At 42.5% G+C, this 22,959-nt stretch overlaps 1 protein-coding gene across 1 annotated transcript; it reads right to left on the reverse strand.

Annotated features, from left to right (window-relative positions):
- Nucleotides 1-741: 741 nt before the first annotated feature.
- Nucleotides 742-18,178, reverse strand: cdc5l (CDC5 cell division cycle 5-like (S. pombe)). The gene is made up of 19 exons (XM_023994341.2): nt 17,962-18,178; nt 12,904-13,007; nt 12,615-12,776; nt 12,401-12,528; nt 12,179-12,278; nt 11,835-11,961; nt 11,666-11,757; nt 10,824-10,968; nt 10,457-10,651; nt 7,259-7,407; nt 7,010-7,178; nt 6,767-6,931; nt 6,516-6,596; nt 6,270-6,404; nt 6,094-6,198; nt 1,809-2,006; nt 1,619-1,681; nt 1,341-1,490; nt 742-1,205 (listed from the first exon to the last, which is right to left on the reverse strand). Exons 1-19 carry the CDS (start codon nt 18,004-18,006, stop codon nt 1,098-1,100), a joined length of 2,421 nt encoding a protein of 806 aa, XP_023850109.1. The 5' UTR covers nt 18,007-18,178; the 3' UTR covers nt 742-1,097.
- Between the last annotated feature and the right edge of the window lie 4,781 nt (nt 18,179-22,959).

Below are 22,959 nucleotides of genomic sequence, written 5' to 3' on the forward strand. Positions count from 1 at the left end.
TGGGTGTGTGCGCATGTTGTACATTCCCTCTCGCTGTCTTCAGCCACAAGATTAAATACTGGAACGACTGTCCCACAGGATTCACTCATGCAAACACTGAGGGAGTTTTCTGTGTGTATCAAGAATGGTCCACCACCCAAAGGACATCCAGCCAGCTTGATAACAGTAGGAAGCACTGGAATGAACATTGGCCAGCATCCCTGTGGAATGCTTTCGACACCTTGTAGTCCATCCCCTGAAGAATTGAGGGCAAACGGGGGTGCAACTCAATATTAGAAGTGTTCCTAATGTTTTGTACACTCTGTGTATATCATTATTCAGATATACATTTGTCTCTTTAATTAAGCTATTTGATTAGACTGACTCCTTAGTTATTTAACACTGTCAATATGGCACCTTCAACACTTCTGTGACTGTATCAAAATGGATTATCATCCAATAGCCCTTTGACAGAGGAATGCAGACTGCTAAGAACAAATGTCTCTAGGTATTTCATGGGTGCTGAAGTAAGTGCAACTGGGCACAAAGGTCACATCTCGTGACCTAGGGCCTAGTTTCTTTAGCACAGACAGGTACAATTACTGAGCTCTTTCAAAGCAGGAATGTAGTTATTGGAACAGTTCCTGGCGCATGTTTTCAACACTTTACAGCTAACAGTCATGAATAAGAGTGAACACGGTCAGTCAGGAATTTTAAATTTAACATCAACCTGTCACCATGGGACAAACACCAAACGAGAAATACGTTTTGTATTGATCTCTTTTATTCCAATGACAAGATTCCAATGTCCTCTGATCACTAGTCAGAGGACAGACTGACACTGGGTAACTACTTAGCATGCTCCCAGCACTGGGCCATGACATCAAAACATAGAGGCGGAGTTAGAATAGGTCATTCACTTGCATGTCTTTTTAACTTTGGAAAATAAAAAGCAAATCAGCACAATATTTTTTTCTCACAGATTTGCTGAGGGAGACGAGGGTGGCTATGATCCTGTGCTTTAGCAGACACCTCCAACAGCGTGTGTGCATTTACTCAATGTGTTTTTATTGTATGTGTTTGGTGTGTCTAGTAAGCACGTATGGTGTATGTATGTGTTAGAATTTGGCAGACAGCAGAGCTTCCTTCTCCAGCAGCAGGTCTCCATATCTCTGTTGCAGCTCCTTCTCTCTCTCCTGCTGTCTCTCCACATCCTCCCTTAGAGCCTAGACAGAATGAGAAAATGAAGTCCATTAAGCAACTTCACATGCCTCCAGTTTTTGTCAGCTGCTGTGTGTGTGTGTGTGTACGTAACCCGATGTTTGTGTGATATGGCCGGGTGTGTGCGTGAATATGTGTACCTCTTGTCTGCGGGGTATAGCTGTGTCTTCTTGTTTCTTCAGCTCAGTGAAGGTGTGGAGCTCTGTAGCTGCCTGCTCAACCTGCTCCCACAGTTCACCATGCTGCTTCAGTAGGCCTACAGCACGGGACTGGTACCCTCCTAGTAACACCTACACACACACACACACATCATATAACTGCTCCCACAGATCACCATTATGCTTCAGTAGGCCTAGAGCACACACATGGTGCTGTTTAGAAACACACAGAAAGAGTATAGGTGTATATATATATTCACCTTGAGACGGCGCTCCAGACGAGCAGCACGGCGGGCCTCACATGTCATATGGCCTCGGTTTATCTAGGAATATACAGATTCACACATCATAAACACACACATTCACTTTCAGACACTTCATAATATAAGCCACCTATGAATCAGCAGCTTCTAGTGTATAAAGAACATGATCGTGTGTGCATGGTCTAACCTCCAGTTTCTTCTCCAGGGAGTCTATTCTGTCCTTCTTGGAGGCCAGGTTGGCCCTGGTGTAGCGGCTCTGGGCGGAGAGGTACAGCACCTGGCCGTAACACTCCTCCCACACCTGGCTGTAGGCCTCCATGGACAGGTCCCCGTGACCCATACCTGCCCTCACCACCTCCATCTCCTGGCTCAGCAACTCACTGGCCTGGGGTGAGGGGAGAAGACACATTTGATCATTTATGCATTTCAAGCAAATTTTCACATTGCATGGATAGGGCTGTGGTGGTCATGACATTTTGTCAACTGGTTATTGTCATGCAAATAGCATTTTTGTACGTAGTCCCTCCATTTTAGGGGACCAAAAGTATTGGGACAAATTAACGTCTATTAAAGCAAATAGTTATTATTTGGTCCCATATTCATAGCACGCAATGACTAGATCAAGCGTGTGACTCAACAAATTTGTTGAATGCATTTGCTGCTTGTTTTGGTTGTGTTTCAGATTATTTTGTGCCCAATAGAAATGGTAAATAATGTATTATGTAATTTGAGTCACTTTTATTGTAATTAAGAATAGAATGTTTCTAAACACTTCTACATTAATGTGGATGCTACCATGATGAGTGAGAAAGTTAGAGGCATAAATACCATACCGCCCAAAAAATGCTAACCTCCCCTGCTATTGTAAAGGAGAGAGTTTAGCATGTCTTGGGGGTACGATATTTGTGCATGTAACTTTCTCACTCATTATTATTCACGATTCATTAAGGACTACCGGTACCCTTAATCATGGTAGCATCCACATTGTAGAAGTGTTTAGAAACATATTCTATTCTTATTTACAATAAAAGTGACTCCAAAATGGCAATACATTATTTATGATTAATTGCTACAAAATAAAATAATCTGAAACTAAAACAAACAGCAAATGCATCCTAAAAGTTTGTAGTCACAAGCTTGATGTAATCATTGCATGCTAGGAATACAGGACCAAATAATTAACTTTTGACCACTTTAATATACACAAGTGAATTTGTTTGAATACTTTTGGACTACGTACAAAAAGTGCTGTAATTTCTACACGTTTCACCCCATATGGATTGAAATACACTCAAATTAAAGCTGACAGTGAACTTCAATCTCAGTCATTGTATCATTTCAAATCCAAAGTGCTGGAGTACAGAGCCCAACCCAAAAATGTGTCACTGTCCCAATACTTTTGGAGCTCACTGTAGTAGCAGCTGGAACCCCCTCTTTCTAGTGGCAATCATCAAAACTCTGCTTTCACACAGGATTGCAAGAACACTTATTTCACTTCACGCATCAACCACTGTTTGAGGAGCATGCAGCCTCTCGCTGCACGACAGGTGATATTCTGTCATGGGCTCTCCAACCATGTTCCTGCAACTACCCAGTGCGTAATTTGGGAAACCAAGTGAAATCTGTTCTGGAACATCGATAGCATTTTAAAAATTAACTAGGCAAGTCAGTTAAGAACAAATTCTTATTTACAATGACGGCCTACCGGGGAACAGTGGGTTAACTGTCTTGTTCAGCGGCAGAACAACAGATTTTTACTTTGTCAGCTCAGGGATTCGATCCAGCAGCCTTTCGGTTACTGGCCCAACGCTCTAACCACTACGCTACCTGCTGCCTAGTAACACGTCTTCACAATGAAACATTTAATTAACCCATTGACATCTCCGCGCACTCGAGAAAGGAATTAAGGAGCGAGAGGAAATGGAAATGCAGTGATGAGATATTCTTTAGCCAAAGTTAATGTGGTCAGCCTTTTAACTATGAAAATTATGAAAAGACAAATTCACTATAATTGTAGGCCAACTCTGTAAGCCGCCCTGCACAATCAATAAACCAACAGCATTGCCTAGGCCTATACGTTCTCTCCCATACTCAAGGATAGAAAGTTTGGAGTGTAGCATAAAGTAACAGACGGTAGGCAATTATGGTCACAGCTATGGAAACTTAGGACACTAAAGAGGCCTTTCTACTGACTCTGAAAAACACAAAAAGAAAGATGCCCAGGTTCACACAGATGAGCAGGGACCGTGCCTTAGGCATGCTGCAAGGAGACATGAGGACTGCAGATGTGGCCAGGGCAATAAATTGCCATGTCCGTACTGTAAGACGCCTAAGACAGCGCTACAGGGAGACAGGACGGACAGCTGATCGTCCTCACAGTGGCAGACCACGTGTAACAAACACCTGCACAGGATCGGTACATCCAAACATCACACCTGCGGGACAGGTACAGGATAGCAACAACAACTGCCTGAGTTACACCAGGAACGCACAATCCCTCCATCAGTGCTCAGACTGTCCGCAATAGGCTGAGAGAGGCTGGACTGAGGGCTTGTAGGCCTGTTGTAAGGCAGGTCCTCATTAGACATCACCGGCAACAACGTCACATATGGGCACAAACCCACCGTCGCTGGACCATACAGGACTGGCAAAAAGTGCTCTTCACTGACGAGTCACGGTTGTCTCACCAGGGGTGATGGTCGGATTCGCGTTTATCGCCGCAGGCAATCTCAACACTGTGCGTTACAGGGAAGACATCCTCCTCCCTCATGTGGTACCCTTCSTGCAGGCTCATCCTGACATGACCCTCCAGCATGACAATGCCACCAGCCATACTGCTCRTTCTGTGCGTGATTTCCTGCTTGACAGGAATGTCCGTGTTCTGCCATGGCCAGCGAAGAGCCCGGATCTCAATCCAATTGAGCACATCTGGGACCTGTTGGATCGGAGGGTGAGGGCTAGGGCCATTCCACCCAGAAATGTCTGGGAACTTGCAGGTGCCTTGGTGGAAGAGTGGGGTAACATCTTACAGCAAGAACTGGCAAATCTGGTACAGTCCATGAGGAAGAGATGCACTGCAGTACTTAATGCAGCTGGTGGCCACACCAAATACTGACTGTTACTTTTGATTTTGACCCCTCCCTTTGTTCAGGGACACATTATTGAATTTCTGTTAGTCACATGTCTGTGGAACTTGTTCAGTTTGTGTCTCATTTGTTGAATCTTATGTTCATTCAAATATTTACACGTTCATTTTGCTGAAAATAAATGCAGTTGACAGTGAGGACGTTTCTTTTTTTGCTGAGTTTATGTACCCCACACATACAGTTGAGAGAATGCCAAGAGTGTGCAAAGCTGTCAAGGCAAAGGGTGGCTACTTAATAATATATAATCAAAAATATATTTTGATTTGTTCACTTTTTGGGTTACTATATGATTTCATGTGTGTTATTTCATAGTTTTGATGTCTCTACTATTATTTGCTGCTGCTTGACAAAAAAAACGAATCGACCAGTCGACTAATTGGGGTGAACCCTACTACTAGTACACACATACATGTTGTGTTGTAGATATATGTTGTGATGTGAAATGTAATCTAATGTTTTTAATTGTATATAACTGCCTACATTTTTCTGGACCCCAGGAAGAGTCAGTGCTGACTTGGCAGCTGCTAATGGGGATCCATAATAAATACATATCTAATCAAGTCTTATTTTGAATGGTAAAAAAAAAATTTTTACTTTAACTTTGTATTTTAATCCCACTTTGTAACAATATTCAGAAAAGTCAAAGTGTGAATATTTTCTGAAGGCACTGGATAGCGAAAAACTAATATGCATATGAGTGTTCTACTTTCAATTTCTTAAATGCTTTGAATTAATCATTACCTTAGAAAGCACTGTCCATTTTGTTGTTTGGCTTTGAAACATCCACAACTTTTCTTCAAATTGATCATCTAAATTGGTTTAGATTTATTTTTTTATCCTCCTATGTAGTAAAAATGTCTTTCTATTTTCATTGTTTATKTGGKGGGGGGGGGGGGTTCCATGTGAAGCACATTGCATGTCTGAAATGTGATGCATAAATAATGCTTGATTTGATCACGGTGAGATAAAAATGTAGCCTAATGGTGAGTTTTAAAAGCATGATTCTCTTTTGATATGTGTTTGTGATTTTCAATTGCATTTGCATTGACGTCAGAGTGGTTAGAGGGACAATAGAGCCCTGAGTATGAGGCCATTAGAACCTGATGATCTTTAGCGAGTTGGGTACTACTAATGTCCGGAGTGCATAAGAAAAGATAACCGTGACGCAGCGGTCACTTGGAATTTGACATTCAGAAAATGTCCCATATCCGTTACGATACTTGTTTTGCAAGACTACTCAACACACCCCTAATGAAGACCATTGCGATGAAGTAAAAACCGGTTGGACAACACTGGCTAATAGGTGTGTGTGTGTCTTTGTTTTACCTGTGCCAGATCCTCATTGCTGATTGGCTGGTAGGGGTGTCTGTCCAGGTGGGCGATGTGTTCTGCGTTGTTGGAGGTGGAGGAAGGCCCTCGTTGTTTGCTGCGCTGTGGTTGGATAAACAAAGAATGTCACTTCTGCCCAAAATGCAGCCCTGTGTGTGTACGTATACACATACCTGTTGGTTGGCTGGTGGGTGGTGTAGACAGTCAAAGTGCAGCATGGTGATCATCTCCTTCTTGATCATCTCCTCAGCCTGCTGCAGYTCTGACAGAGGATCTGTTCCCATTGGACGCAGGATGGACTCATTCACCTACACAATTTTGCATTAGTATTGTCGCTAATGTCAGGGCCGGGAAGGGGAGAAGGTGATGCACTGGAACTCGGTGTGTGTGAGATAGTGTGTCACTGTGTGTGTGCATACCTCTGATGGTCTGGGTAAAGTCCTCTGTACAGCAGTGTGTCTCAGCTTCAGCTCTTTCTCCCTCTCTACGTCCCGAGCAGCCTGCAACACACACACACACACACAGACATAGGTAGGATAGTCTACAGTAGGGCTTTATGAGATGTATGCATGCGTTACAGTATACCCTGTCTCTTATACACATCTAGATGTGTATAAGAGACAGGTCTACAGTAGGGCTTTATGAGATGTATGCATGCGTTACAGTATACCTGTTTGCGTAGCTCTATCTCTGAGGCATCCTCCATGTATCCAGTCTCCGTCTCCATTTCCTCCAGTTCAGTCTCTGCGTTTTCTGGTAGAACAATCTCAAAGTCATTCTTAGGGACTGGCAGCGACATCAGACCCAGCTTCAGCTGCTCCCTCGACTCTCGTTGCTACACACACACACAATAAACAGTTATACACACAAACACATACAAAACAGTAGCCAACTCAAAAATAGTTTTTGTTACCAGATGTTTAGCGTAGGCAGGGTCTGCTAGTTGTTCCTCAGTATTGATGTTGAGTTTGTCTCGTAGAGGGGTGCGTCCCGGGGTTACTCCAGGGGTAACAGTACCGGGTCCTTTAGGGGTTAAACCTCCCTGGGGGGTCATACTGCCCTCTGACCCCGGACCAGGGGTTCTACAACAACAACAGTGTGTCAATAGCCTGTCAGGGTGTGTGTGTGTGTGTGTGTGTGTGTGGATGGCTCACGTGTGTACCTGAAAGGTGTGGTCAGTACAGTATTAGGTGTCTGTACTGCCTGTCTTTGGGGTGTGACTCCTGAGAAGTCACTCTGGTGGAGAGGAGTGTTCAGACCTCCTTTCAGAGGAGTGTCTACGTTAGTTAGAGCCATCAGGTTCTGGGCCTCCTAGAGAGAGAGAGAGAGATACAGGTAACTACCAAAATAAAGGAAACACTTGAATAAATGAGGGATACAAAGTATTGAAAGCAGGTCATTCCACACAATTGTGGTTCCTGAGTTAATTAAGAAATTAACATTCCCTCATGCTTAGAGACATGTATAAAAATGCCCAGCTGGCCATTATTTTGACTACCATGGCTAGAAGAAATCTGAGTGATAGAGGGTCTCAAAGGAGCATAGGGGGTTTAAAGGGTGTGTGTCTCAGTCACCAGATCTCAACTCAATTGAACACTTATGGGAGATTCTGAAGTGGCGCCTGAGACAGCGTTTTCCACCACCATCAACAAAACACCAAATTAAGGAATTTCTCGTGGAAGAATGGTGTCGCATCCCTCCAATGCGACTATTCCCAAACTGGGGTACGCGTACCCCCAGGGGTGCGCGCAATGCCGTCGGGTGTACACCAAATATAAATGTGATTCACATTTTCAAACAGTCCATTTAGATTTTCCAACGGGGCTATACATTTGGGTGATGATTTTTTCGCCTGAGTAGCCTCGTTTCACTGGCAAAAATAAAATTAAACCATCTAGTGTTCAGCGAAATAACAACAAAGTCAAATACAGGTAGCCTAGTCAAATAATGAACATCCAATCACATTAACCGTTACTCTCTTGCGGGAATTCCACTAATGGTCGGTATGTAGCCAAACGTAGCTGCTGCTCATTCCATTTGCTCGAAAACGATGCCAATTTGAAAAATAAGCCACAGGAGTTTGAGCGAGAATTAAGACGACTTTCGAGTAGTAAGACATGTATAAAAGCAACAGATACCATTAATAAAAAGGGGCTAGAAGCGTCTTTTATGGTGAGCTACCAAGTGGCTAGGACAGGCAAGCCCCATACTATTGTGGAGGACTTAATTCTTCCTGCTGCCGCAGATATGGCTGGGACAATGCTGGGGGAAAAGGCAAAAAAAACTTTACAGACAATACCTTCATCAAACACTGTTTCACAACGCATCAGTGACATGGCAGGAGATGTTTTGAAACAATTACTGCTTCGCATACAAGCCAGTGAAATCTATGTGTTACAGCTGGATGAGTCAACAGACGTGGCGGGCCTGGCACAGCTCCTGGTATATGTCCGTTACGTTTATGGGGGGGTGAATTAGGTAAGACATACTCTTCCGCAAACCAGAACAGGAGAGGATTATTTAAGTACTGGACAGCTTTGTGACATCAAATGGACGTGGTATCTGTACTGATCGCGCAAAAGCCATGACAGGGAGAGTGGTAACGCGTGTGCAAGCAATTGCCACTTGGGTACACTGCAGCATTCACGAGAGGCTCTTGCTGCCAAGGGAATGCCTGACAGCTTGAAAGACGTTTTGGACACTAACAAAGTTAACCATTTTCACTGTAAAGCAAGGCCCCTGAACTCTCGTGTATTTTCTGCATTATGCAATGATATGGGCAGCGACCATGTAACGCTTTTACAACATACAGAAGTGCGCTGGTTATCAAGGGGCAAAGTATTGCCACATTTTTTAAATTGAGAAACGAGCATAAAGTTCTTTACTGACCATCATTTTCACTTGTCTGACTGCTTGCATGGTGACGAGTTTCTCACACGACTGGCCCATCTGGGTGATGTTTTTTTCTCTCACCTGAATTATCTGAATCTAGGATTACAGGGACTCTCCGCAACCATATTCAATGTGCGGGACAAAATTGAGGCTACGATTAAGAAGTTGGAGCTCTTCTCTGTCTGCATTAACAAGGACAACACACAGGTCTTTTCATCACGATATTATTTTTTGTGTGCAAACGAACAAGCTTACAGACAATGTCAAATGTGATATAGCAAAGCACCCGAGTCATCTGGGTACACAATTACGCAGGTGCTTTCCTGAAATGGATGACACAAACTGGATTCATTATCCCCTTCATGCCCTGCCTCCAGGCCACTTACCGAGATCTGAACAACAGAGCCACATCGAAATTGCAACAAGCAGTTCTGTGAAAATGTAATTTAATCAGAAGCCACTGCCAGATTTCTGGATAGGGCTGCTCTCAGAGTAACCTGCCTTAGCAAATCGCGCTGTTAAGACACTGATTCCCTTTGCAACCACGTACCTATGAGTGGATTCTCAGCCCTCACTAGCATGAAAACTAAATAAAAGCACAGACTGTATGGAAAATGATTTAAGACAGACTCCAATACATCCAAACATTGCAGAGTTACGTGCATCCTTTCAAGCACACCCTTCTCATTAACCTGTGATGAGTTATTCACAATTTTCGCTGATCAAATTTATTTTTTTATTTAACAAGGCAAGTCAGTTAAGAACAAATTCTTATTTACAATGACAGCCTACCCCGGCCAAACCTGGACGAAGCTGGGCCAATTGTGCACCGCCCTATGGGACTCCCAATCACGGCCGGATGTGATTCAGCCTGGATTCGAACCAGGGACTGTAATGATGCCTCTTGCACTGAGATGCAGTACCTAAGACCGCTGCACCACTCGGGAGCCCACACAAATAAGGTTTTATATGTAAGATTGTTAAATAAAGAACAAAATTATTGCTTACTATTATTTGTGCCCTAGTCCTATAAGAGCTCGTTGTCACTTCCCACGAGCCGGGTTGTGACAAACTCACTCATGCTTATGTTTAATAAATGTATCGTATAGTACCTGTGGCAGGCTTAGAGTGCCTGACCCTGACCCTGGTGCTAGAGGGGGTACACAGTTGGAAGTTGAATGTTTGAAGGTGTACGGGACTATAAAAAGTTTGGGAACCACTGCTCAAATAGATTTCCAGACATTTGTAGAATCTATGCCTAGGCGCATTGAAGCTGTTCTGGCAGCTCGTGGTGGACAAACACCCGATTAAGACATGTTGGGCGTTTCCTGTATTTTAGCAGTTACCTGTATGATGTCAGAGGTATTGTGTTGTCATTCATTTGATGTCATGACTCACATTGTATGGTGAACAGCTTGCTTCATGTTATATCCCGAGAGACAGAAAAAGGGAGAGTGAATGTGTGTACCTGTAGGATCTTGTCCTGCGCAGCAGGGGTCTTGGGGGTGCGTAGCCCAGTTGCCATAGCACTGTTGGTGAGGCTGTATTCTGATAGGAGGGCTGAGGAGGCGGAGTTAGTGATCCCAGACTCCTCAGCGGTCTGACGAGCCACTTCACTGGCCTGACCCAGCTTCACCACCTCTTCCAGCTCCGCATCAGAGATCTACACACACACACACACACAGTGTCAGAAAGACACAGCGTCAAGATACACACACACCAGACAGTGTCAGACACACACAACATCAGACACACAGTCAAACTTCACTGGCCTGACCTAACTCCACCACTTCCTCTAGCTATTCATCAGAGATGAACACACACAGCAGTGTTACCTGCGGTGCAGGCAGCACCAGTTTGCTGCGTTTCTTGGTGAACTCTGCTACTCCGCTGGTCTGCAGGATGGCTGATGGAAGATCACTCTCCTTCTTCTTCTTGATCTTCTGTCTATCCCTCTTCCTCTCCTTCTCTTCCTTTTCACTGAGGACACAAATAATGTCAGACACACACAGGGCTCTCCTCTTCACATTCAAATGAAAAAAATATAAACTATGCACAGCCCAACCCACATCACACGTAGCGTGACATGCTGACTACACCGGGCACACAACTGCATGTGCGTATCGATTTTGTCCATCCACACCAGACGCAATGAGAACATTCAGGTTGAAATATCAAAATGAACTCTGAACCAACTATATTCATTTGGGGACAGGTGGAAACACATGAAACATTAATGGACATTTAGCTAGCTAGTTTGCTGTTGCTAGCTAATTTGTCCTGGGATATAAACATTGGGTTATTATTTCACCTGAAATGCACAAGATCCCCTTTTTCTTGGATCTTTGTAGAATTTTGACCCATATTTACTCCAACAATTAATCCACAGATAAAAGGATAAACCAGGTTAGTTTCTATTAATCTCTTCTCCTTCAGTCTTCTTCAGACTTTATATGGCGGTTGGCAACCAACTTTAAAGGTGCATTACCACCACCAACTGGACTGGAGTGTGGATATCACGTGCTCCTAAAAACCAATGAGATGAGAAAGGCAGGAATTGCAGCACGTGAAGCTTAAAAAGCCAGGCGCTATTTCATTAGGCTACGTAGACGCACCTAATGCGAGCGGTGTAGACAGCATGTTAGCCCAGAAGAGTTAGTGTGTTTGTGTGACTGACTTGCGTAGCTCTCCGTCCAGGTGTTGTTGTCGCAGGCGTTTGAAGTTTGGTTCCAGACCTTCGTAGAGCTCCATGCTGGTGTCATAGAATCCCTGGAATCATACTGAGCATTTAGCACCCAACAATACATCAATGTGTGTGAGATGTCTGCGTCTGTGTGATGTGTTACCTGAGAAGGCTTCTTCTCAAAAGGGATCTCAGCATTGTAGTCCACTCCTCTCTTCTTCTTCCTCTTCTTCTGGGCATTGATGCCTGCGGCCCTCAACTCCCTGCGCTTCTGTAGAGCAGCGAGACGTCTGGGAGGGGGAAAGAGGGCGTGTGTGTTTGTCAGGGGTGTACATTTTCTTTATTTGGCGGCAGCACAGAGCAAATTATGAAATGTCTGTCTGAAGGTTATGCTGAACGTTATGCAGCAAGTGCCACAGCATAACAGTTTGCAACAATCACAAATCCTGCATTTGTTGTATTCACGACACAGCTCGATTGAAACACAGACGTGTGCAAAAGGTGTACCTGGCCTCCTCCAGCTGTTTCTCTCTGGCTTTCCTCTTAGCTTTCTTCCCCTGAGTGTTGGCCAGACGAGCTCTGGCCTCAGAAAGCATCTCCAGCTCATCTATACACACACACACACACACACACACACACAGTCAGGTATGGCTGGTTGTCTCATTTATTTATTTTTACCATACAAAATGACAGCACAGCAATGACCCGAGGAAAAGTTGCACTGTGTACCTTCATCCATGTCCACAGGGTCAGGCCTAGCGGGCTTGGTTTCAGGGTTGGGGTCGATCTCACCAGGTTTCAGTTTCCTGGGATCGTCAGCTGTATCCTCCTCATTGTCCCTCTGAGCCGCTTTGTCTCTATACACACACACATCAAGAAAAAGTATAAGAACACTTCAATAAGTCTTCTCTGAACACAAAGAGAAAGTGTGTGCGTGTCTTACAGCAGGAACTCGTAGTGCTCCAGACACTGGGCAGCGGTGCGTCCTATGATAGGAGCAATGGTCCTCCACTGGGTCGGCATCAGCTTGGCCAGATGTAGTAGTTTCTCCTCTTCCTCTCTGGACCACTCAGTTTTCTTAATGCTGGGATCCAACCACTCATACCTACACACAAACAACAGATTAGACACACACAGACCTCTTTTAAAAAACACACACACACAGAAACCACTCAGTCTTCTTTGATGTTGGGGCTCAGCTTCTAATGCCACACACACATAGACAGACTGACCAGCGGGCCTTGCACTGTTTGGCAGACTTGCGGTGCAGCAGGGAGGCAATACGAGACCACTGGTTCTTCCCATATTTCATCACCGCCGCCTTCAGGATCTCATCCTGGGAGAAAGAGGGGGAGGGGCATTGTTTTATTGATTAATTAATTGTTTAATGATCCCAGAGGGAAATTCACCTTCAACTGCAGACAAACCATTTTAAAAGACACAGCATAGACAGTGTTACAGGGATACTTTGGGATTTTGGCAATGAGGCCCTTTATCTACTTCCCCAGAGTCAGATGAATTTGTGGATGCTAATGCTTTCGTGAGCCGATGCCTGGAAGACTATGGGTAGATAGATTTCCAGTCATTGCACTAAAGCTCTTGCACGCAGGTACATAAAAATGGTATCCACAAGTTCATCTGACTCTGGGGAAGTAGATAAAGGGCCTACTAGCCAGTGTCAACGAGCTAAATTGAAGTTCAGCTAGCAAGCTACTTTTAGCAACACTAGTATATTTACACACTAGCGTGGCTCGTTAATGGGTTGCAAAAAACTGAACGGTCCACGGGGAGCCAGAAGTTAAATGACATAGTCCTGTGTAAATGTGGGCTATTCTTTGCGTGCTGAAATCTGTACATTTTGATAAAACTTAATTTTCTGTGAAGTCGGAACTCCAGTTCGTTCACACTAGTTGCCGCCCAACTCCATCGTAAATCGTTGAATTTAGTCGTGTTGCTTACTCATTTGAAGTAGGCTATATTTGTCATTGCTAAAACAACTTGTATTGTCCTAATGTTCCTCTCTTTGTAGCTATGTTTTTATTTTTACTGGTCAAGCAACAACTAAGCGAGCCAAATAAATCCTTTAGGTTGTACTTTATCTCTGACACTAGCACCGCTATTTCAGTCTCGGGAACAGTTATTTTTCGTATCTTTTTTGGTTGCTCCCTTGTATTTCATGGTGCGGCGTTGTATAATCTCCACATGTTTTAAAGGTATGATTTTGAGCATATATGTTTAATCAGGGGCATTTGGAAATGCTAACAGACAAGGTCATGCACGAGCACAGCGAACAATTAGTATTTATCAATGGGTAAAAAAAATAATTTTAACTATGCAAGCCAGTTAAGAGCAAATTCTTATTTACAATGACAGCCAACCCCTAACCTGTACGACGGTGGGCCAATTGTGCGCCGCCCTATTGGACTCCCAATCACGGCTGGATGTGATACAGCCTGGAATCGAACCAGGGTCTGTAGTGACGCCTCTAGCACTGAGACGCAGTGCCTTAGACCGCTGCGCCACCGGTAGGATTGTTTGATAAATTACACTTTTTCTATGCGTAGGACCATTCTAAATCCTGTTCGTAAGTAGCATTTTAGAATAGTTTATACACAATATTTATTTGACCTTTATTTAACTAGGAAAGTCAGTTAAGAACAAATTCTTATTTATAATGACGGCCTACAACATATTAATTTAATGCATTACAGTTTTTTCTGAATGCTTAAACACTAAGTGAATCTTGAAGCACCATCTCTGAAACCATTAACACGTAGTCAATGCATTTACCAAGTGTGCCAAACTAAATGCACGTTCTCTGCTTTACACCCAGTTTGTAATTTTATAACACTTTTTGCAATACTGTAAACACAACTCACTGCTTTACACTCAGTTTGCAATTTAATAACACTTCCAGCAAAACTGTAAACACTGGTCTCTACATTGCTAAACTATTTCACCAATTGCCTTTCCACATTGACACATGTGAAAACACTTTTTGGTTAATGAGTTGACTTACAAATCAGAGCTTGAGCATTATAAATAGGCCACAGGTAAACATTTGGTTTGGACAACAATGGAGGCCAATATTGGACAGAGAGTAAAAGGGGTGAGAACTAGAGGAGGACGAGGAGGTGGTGAAGTATTACGTGGAAGGAGAGGACGAGGAGTCAAGAACACAATAACTGATGAAATCAGAGCGAGTGTGTTTGACAATGTTGTCAACCATGGTATGAGCATGAGGGAAGCTGGGCAAAGAGTTCAACCAAATCTGAGCCGCTATACTGTTGCAGGTATCATCCGGAAATTTCTAAATGAGAGCGGTAAGTAACTGCAAGTGCTGTCGTCTTACTGGTACAGTAATATGTAAGGTACTTTCATAATGAGAAGGATCTATCACTAAAACCATTCAAATGTTTTAACAGACCTGCAAGAAAACCAGTATCTGGTGGAAGAGGTCGACTTTTCACCTCAGAGCAGGAGACCCACATTGTAAATACGGTCATTCCAAATAACTGCATCAGACTCAGAGAACTGCAGGACCACATAATCGTAGATAATACCATATTCCAAAACGTCAACAGAGTGAGTCTCTCTGCACTGTCTCGTCTATTGAAACACAATAGAATTAGGATGAAGCAGCTGTACAGAGTCCCTTTCAAAAGAAACTCAGACCGTGTAAAACAGATATGAATATGTGCAGGTAAGCTATACTATCGTATCATTGGTACTGGATCTGGAAGTGTATGGTGCTTCATCATATTGACTGATCCCTGTCTTTTCATACTGTGCTACATTGTTTTGTCTTGTCTCTTTCAGAGAGTCATGGAGCTAAAAGCAGATGCAGTGCATTATGAGCTAATATATGTGGACGAGGCAGGTTTCAACCTTCCAAAAACAAGGGGACGTGGCAGAAATATCATGGGACACCGTGCAACATCAACATCCCGGGACAACGTAGTGGCAACATAACATCATGCAATCCTAGGCTAATACAACACTGCACACATTATCACATTTCTGGATACCCTCCACAACAGACTAATCCCTAATCACCAGGGGCCAGAGCAGCCCAGGTACATTATCATCTGGGACAATGTTAGTTTCCACCGGGCTGCTGTGGTCCGCAATTGGTTAACAGGTCACCAGCACTCCAGGCGATACCTTCCACGCTGCCTAGCTCAAGACAACGTCGCATGTGATATGGATGAAGTCTTATGGCCAGACCCACAAAGATGGTAGAGATGTAGCCCAAAAAAATTCTGTTCATTTTTTCTAGCACAAATGTTTTTGCTTTCTTCTACTACGCTTGTTGTTGGTTGAGGAGTGTTGGAACATTGAGATTTACTTTTACTTTTTCCCCTTATACGTATTTGATAGTATGTTATGTTCGGAATACACATCCATACTTACACATTTGGATACCTGTGTGTATGTGTGTTTACTACATGCATGACAAAACTTTATTGCAAGCTGCTATGCCCTGTACACAGAAAAAGAAAAAGCCACAAGTGTTTTTCATTTATACTATCAGTGCATAGTTGGTGCTTTGTTTGCTTATTCAAATGATGATTTGTGTGTACTATATTGACGCAAAAATACAAATTTTTAAAAGAGTTTGAAGAGTTTTGCAAGAATTGTTTGCTTTTGCAAAAGATGTATAATGTTTGGTGTACGGTTCTGTGGTTAGTGTGTAGAGTTTGGAAAAATAGCCAATAGTTTCAAAGATAAGCAATCAGAAAAGCAATCAGAAAAAAATTTAATGAATGAGGCCCCTGGAATGGAGGTTTTTATTCTAGGCGTTCAGATATTTCAACGTCTACTCTATAGACGATAATAGGCTAAACAGATAACTCGTGCTTGGCTGCCAAATGTATAGGTGTCCCCATAATATTTAAATTGGGGAAGTGTGATAATAATCATTATTTTAGCACTCAATGGTAGAGATCATTACTGATCAAAATGCCCACCATCCTGCTGATTTGAGCTGCTGAACCATATTTGCAACACTTGGATGAGAAAGTGAATTATCCATTTCCAAAAAGTTTAACTCAGTGGAGAATTGGTGATCTATTGACTAGGACGGGGTTCCCCAACTGGTGCCATGGGCGAATATTTTTACTTGGCCCCCAAAGTTGTTGGGGGGGTTGGACATAAAGACTAAAAACAGCAGCAAATCAGCTCCAAGTGATTTTCTCTAAGGAAATCAGTTCAAAAGTATTCCCACGCATAATAGAGATATGTGAGCGCATACACATGTATGCAAGGTTTGAAATTATTATGATTTAGTCAAATATTATGTTTGGGCTTCCTGCGTTAAATTATTTGTAATTATGTTCCAGCCCCCTGACCAGCCGCCCAAGAAAAAAAAACATCCTGTGGCTTAATCTAGTTGATGATCTCTGGCCTAGAATAATAATAACAATAACAGAGTTTCATTAAATAAGCTATAGGCACCATACTTTTTATTGCACTGTTCCAACCATCTATTACTAATTTCCCTCCCTCGTGGGCTCGCCTGCTCTCTCTCTCTTTGCTAGGAAAGATGCTAGTGTGTGTTCAACTTTTGGTATGTTGCGTGTAGAATAGCCTACTCATTTATATCCCCTACTTTAGTGACTTGCGAGAAATTGTAAGCCAAGCTATTGCGAAATACAGCTTTTGATGACCAATGCACGGTTCTGACCGTCTGGCTGGTGACCGACCTGCCTGCCTACCTATGCCTTACTGTGCCCTTCCCCTATCCAGCTCGCTCTTTCTTTACTATGTAAAATGTAAGAGTTTGTTCTCGGAAGTAGATTGAGGCAAAATACTCCGTCTCCATTGTTGCAAAAATACTAAATCTTTGGAGTTGATTCCGAGCGGGACGGAAACTTCACACAAATAAATGGGAGTAGATTGGGAATCGATTATTTTGTTAAATCTTCATCAACCGTCCGGACCACCAGCAACATTTTATTTCACTTCTGGCACCGCGGACTCCTCAGTTGTTTCCCAACCATATTACGAGCAACGCTAGTGTGTAAATAACATTAAATACACCAGCTATAAACAGCTAACGTTACTAGCTAGCTACCTTAAACTAGCTAATGTTGTTAACTAGCTAGTTGACTAGCCAACTAACGTGATCCAGTGAATTACAGGATGTTAAGTAGCTAAATCAATACATTTACATCAATACATGGTAGCTAGTTAACCTGGCGTAAGAGTTGACTACCTATCTAAAAGTATTTGAATATTAGTTGGAAACTAGCTAGCAGCACACCGTAGCGTTAGCCATGCCAACTTACCTCGGTGTTTCGCCATACACCCCCCTTGATCATGATACGCGGCATCTTGGCTGTTGTGTTGCTACCCTTCAGGTAGTAATTATAAAGAAACAACTAAGATATCACAAAATAAAACAATACGAAGAGTCGGACAAAATGTTTAACTACGATATACGAACGCGTTATGTTTTCAACATGGACAGAAATGCAATATGGCGGACACCGGAAGTGCGCAAAGTATTGTGGCTCCATAAAAATATAATAACTAGATTGTTCCTGCATAGAGTCACATATAATTTTTTATTTTATTCAGGACCTCTACTGCCTATTTTCGACTCTTACTCTAGTCACTAGTGTATACACCCTTATCAGACAGTACATTCCTTTCACTTATGTTAAACTAGGGCAACCTGTAATCAGCGATGGACATAACATAGTAAAAGTAAATCGGTGACCTCCATTTAGTGTGATACGTTACGTTTCGTATGATGTATTAATTTGTTTCTGTCCGTCATCCATTTAGTATATTATGTTACGAATTACTATTTGTATGATGTTACAAATTAAAATTTGTACAATTTATTTCGAATTTGCAATGCGTAGGGTATGTTACGAATTCCAATTTGTTGTGGCTAACGTTAGCTAGGTGGCTAACGTTAGCTAGGTTCGGGGTTAAGGCTAGGGGTTCTAAAATGTTTTTGGCCCGCAACCTCATTTTAATATAAACATTTCTTCCCGACCCCACAATGTAAAAAAGTTATGTAATCAACGGCCAATGTTTACTTTTTTAATTTGGACTATGACAGTCTATTACAAATCAGTCTGACACAGTGGAGGTTCTGCAGAGGAGGAAGGAGAGAACCATCCTCCTCAATGAATTTCATTTAAAAAGAAAATTGAAACATTAAAAAAGTGATTAGATAAAACTCTACTAAATATATTCACGTCGCCAAATAATTTATTACAACACAATGAAGGTCTACAGTAGCCTCAACAGCACTCTGTAGGGTAGCACCATGGTGTAGCTGGAAGAGAGCTAGTTTCCGTCCTCCACTTGGGTACATTTACTTCAATACAAAACCTAGGAGGCTCATAGTTCTCACCCCCTTCTATAGACTTACACAGTAATTATGACTAGCAGAGCTCTTGCAGGATGAACTGACATGTTGTCCACCTAATCAAAGGATCAGATAATTAATCAAGTACTGAAAGCATAAGCTACAGCTAGTTAGCACTGCAGGGCATACAATGTGGTGAGTAGTTCATTCAAAGAGAGAAAAATACAATAGTTGAACAGTTTTGAGCAAATTCATTTATTTAAAAATGATGGAGAAGAAAGAGAGAGAGATCGAGCAAGCTATATTTTGTTGTATTTTTTTCCACTTTCACTTTCCCTTAGCTGGCGAATGCAGCTAGCTAGTTTAGCAAACTCAAACACCCGGCTCAAACAGACAGGGATGCTATCTTAGCTAGCTGGCTATGGCTATCCAACAATGGAGCTCTTCCAAGTCAAGGTAAGCTTTTGGTTTTTATTAATTTATTGCAACTGGGCGCCGGTGTAACCGCTAAACTGCTTGCTAACTGTACACTGTACAGCATGATTGTAGCAGGTTTACAAACACGTTAGTTCTAGAAGCTATGTTGACTATGACATTAGCTAATACAGTGACAGCAATGTAGGCTGTGTAGTGGTTAGCGGTTATGATATGAAGGTTTGGCTTGGAAAGTTTTTTTTTCCTGGTCACAGACAGCTGATCTGTTGTGCACTGAAGTCCGCAAGTGAAGAGAAAAGGTGAGAGGAGGAGAGCACGTAGATGCGAAAAGGAATTATACAACAAGCAAAATGATCATGTTGTTTGTATGTGGATGCTATGACAGTGAACTGTGTTTGTTTGTAATCAGCGCTGTATTCATTCTGCCGATTCTGTTGAATAACGTTTCTTAAAGGAAAGCAAACAGAACGAAACAGGGATAAACATACCTGAATTTGTCCAATAGAAACTCTCAATTGCAACTGTTGGACTAATGATTTCACCCTTTTCATGTACTGAATAAAATCTAAAGTTCAATATGTTTCCATTGCATTTTCAACAGTGTTGTCACAAAAAACTGTTGCGTTAAATAGCAAATGCGCCTACTCTGGTCTTGGCACGTGCGCTCTAGCCAACAGCTCGCAGATACAGTGCGGGTAGGCTTTGCGGGTAGACTAGTCTATGATGAGATTATTATGGATAAGAGGAAGAATGTTTTTATTTTTCAAAGGCAGTCAAGCATCGATCATCATGTCACCAAAATCAGACCATCGATATTTATTGGAAAGGAGCATCAAGATCACTGTTTACTTTCACCATCCTGTAAAGTTCATCATAACTTATTTCATCTGTAGTCAAATAACCTGCATGTTTTCCAAGTTGTAGTGGAAGGACCCCACACCATGACTTCAAGTTTACTTTGATATTTTTATTTATTTTTATTTCACCTTTATTTAACCAGGTAGGCCAGTTGAGAACATGTTCTCATTTACAACTGCGACCTGGCCAAGATAAAGCCAAGCAGTGCGACAAAAACAACAACACCGAGTTACACATGGGATAAACAAATATACAGTCAATAACACAATAGAAGAAGAAAAAAAAGAAAAAAAATCTATATACTGTGTGTGCAAATGTAGTAAGATTAGGGAGGTAAGAAAATAAATAGGCCATAGTGGCGAAATAATTAAAATTTAGCATTAACACTGGAGTGATAGATGTGCAGATGATGATATGCAAGTAGAGATACTGGGGTACAAAAAGACCAAAAAGAAATAACAATTTGGGGAATGAGGTAGTTGGGTGGGCTATTTACAGATGGGCAGTGTACAGGTGCAGTGATCAGTAAGCTGCTCTGACAGCTGATGCTTAAAGTTAGTGAGGGAGATATAAGTCTCCAGCTTCAGTGATTTTTGTAATTCGTTCCAGTCATTGGCAGCAGAGAACTGGAAGGAAAGGCGGCCAAAGAGGAGTTGGCTTTTGGGATGACCAGTGAAATATACCTGCTGGAGCGTGTGCTACGAGTGGGTGTTGCTATGGTGACCAGTGAGCTGAGATAAGGCGGGGCTTTACCTAGCAAAGACTTATAGATGACCTGATATAATGGTTATTATATCAATATTTGTGCATAAAGGTGTTCCCACCGCCATTTCTCGCATAATACAGTTTACAGACACAAAAAGACACGCCCGGTCAGCAGCTGGGGACCACGTGAACGGAACCTTGGGTGAGGTGAGTGCAGAGTGGGGGGAAGCCAGGGTGATGTAGCCCCGGATGAAGCAGTGGTAGCAAATCCCGGGAAACATTACAGCTGCACTCTGGATGTGGGTTGGGGCCACTCCACCACCGCTCTCACCTTGTCCAGATCCATCTGAATGTTCCCGGCAGCGATGACGTATCCCAGAGAGGAGATAGTGGAGCCATGAAATTCACACTTCTCTGCCTTGACAAACAATTGGTTCTCCAGGAGGCGCTGGAGGACTTGTTGGACGTGGAGAACATGCTCCTGAGCCGAACGGGAAAAGACAAGGATGTCGTCAAGGTAGACAAACACGAACCGGTTCAACGTGTCACAGACCACATCATTGACCAGAGCCTGGAACACTGCGGGAGCGTTAGTCAGTCCGAAAGGCATAACCAGATACTCGTAGTGCCCACTAGCTGTGTTAAAGGCTATCTTCCATTCGTCTCCTTCCCGTATCCGAACCAGATGGTAGGTCGTTCCAAAGGTCCAACTTCGAGAATAGAGTCGCCCCCAGGAGAGGCTCGAAAGCCGAGGAGAGGAGTGGTAGCAGGTAACGGTTCTCTTCTGTGATGTCATTAAGGCCCCGGTAGTCGATACATGGGCGCAGGGTTTTGTCCTTCTTCTCCACCAGTGGTGTAAAGTACTTAAGTAAAAATACTTTAAAGTTCTACCTAAGTAGTTTTTTGGGGGTATCTGTACTTTACATTACTATTTATATTTTTGACAACTTTTACTCTTACTTCACTACATTTCTAAAGAACATATTGTACTTTTTACTCCATACATTTTCCCTGGCAACCCAAAGTACTCGTTACATTTTGAATACATAGGACAGGGTAAATGGTGAAATTCACACACTTATCAAGAGAATACATGGTCATCCCTATTGCCTCTGGTCTAGCAGACTCACTAAACACAAATGCATCTTTTGTAAATAATGTCTGAGTGTTGGAGTATGCCCCTGGCTATCCATACATTTTAAAAACAAGAAAATGCTGCCGTCTGGTTTGCATAATTTGAAATTATTTATACTTTTACCTTTGATGCTTAAGTATATTTTAACAATTACATTTACTTTTGATATTTAAGTATATCTTTTTTTTTTTACATTATAGATTTTCAGATGAGGACAGAAACAGTACAACCCCAACCCCTCATTTTCCCATCCATCCCTCCCATCCATTCCTCCCTATCATCCATCCATCTATCCATCCCTCCCTCTCTCCCTCCAATCCACCCACCCACCAAGGCATCATACTTGGATATGCTAGAAAAGTAAATTAAATGTGACAGAAATAAACAGTAATACAAACAAAAACAATGGAAAAAGTTATATAAAAAATTATTATCAGAACAAATGGCCACTAGAACAGACATGACTGCTTACCAAAATCTGCAAGTTACACTAAGGAAAAGACAGGCTCTCCATGTATTGTATTAATGGGGACCAGGTTAAATCAAACTTTTGTCGGGACCCATACAGTTTACCTAACCTTCTCCAGAGGCAGAGATGACATCACCTCCACTGCATAACTTCCAGTGAAAGACGACAAGGCGGCAAGCTAGCAGCGAGGCAAATTATATCACATTTGCCTGATGCGTGGTAGCATTCTGGTCTAGGGGAAGTACCCCAAAAATGGCAGTGAACGTGTTGGGGCTAACAGTTGTATGACACATTATTTGAGAATGCCTCAAAAATGGGGTCCCAGAAGCCACTCAAAGATTGGCATGATCAAAATATGT

This window comes from Salvelinus sp. IW2-2015, linkage group LG9 (assembly GCF_002910315.2).
Source record: "Salvelinus sp. IW2-2015 linkage group LG9, ASM291031v2, whole genome shotgun sequence".
Classification (NCBI taxonomy): domain Eukaryota; kingdom Metazoa; phylum Chordata; class Actinopteri; order Salmoniformes; family Salmonidae; genus Salvelinus; species Salvelinus sp. IW2-2015.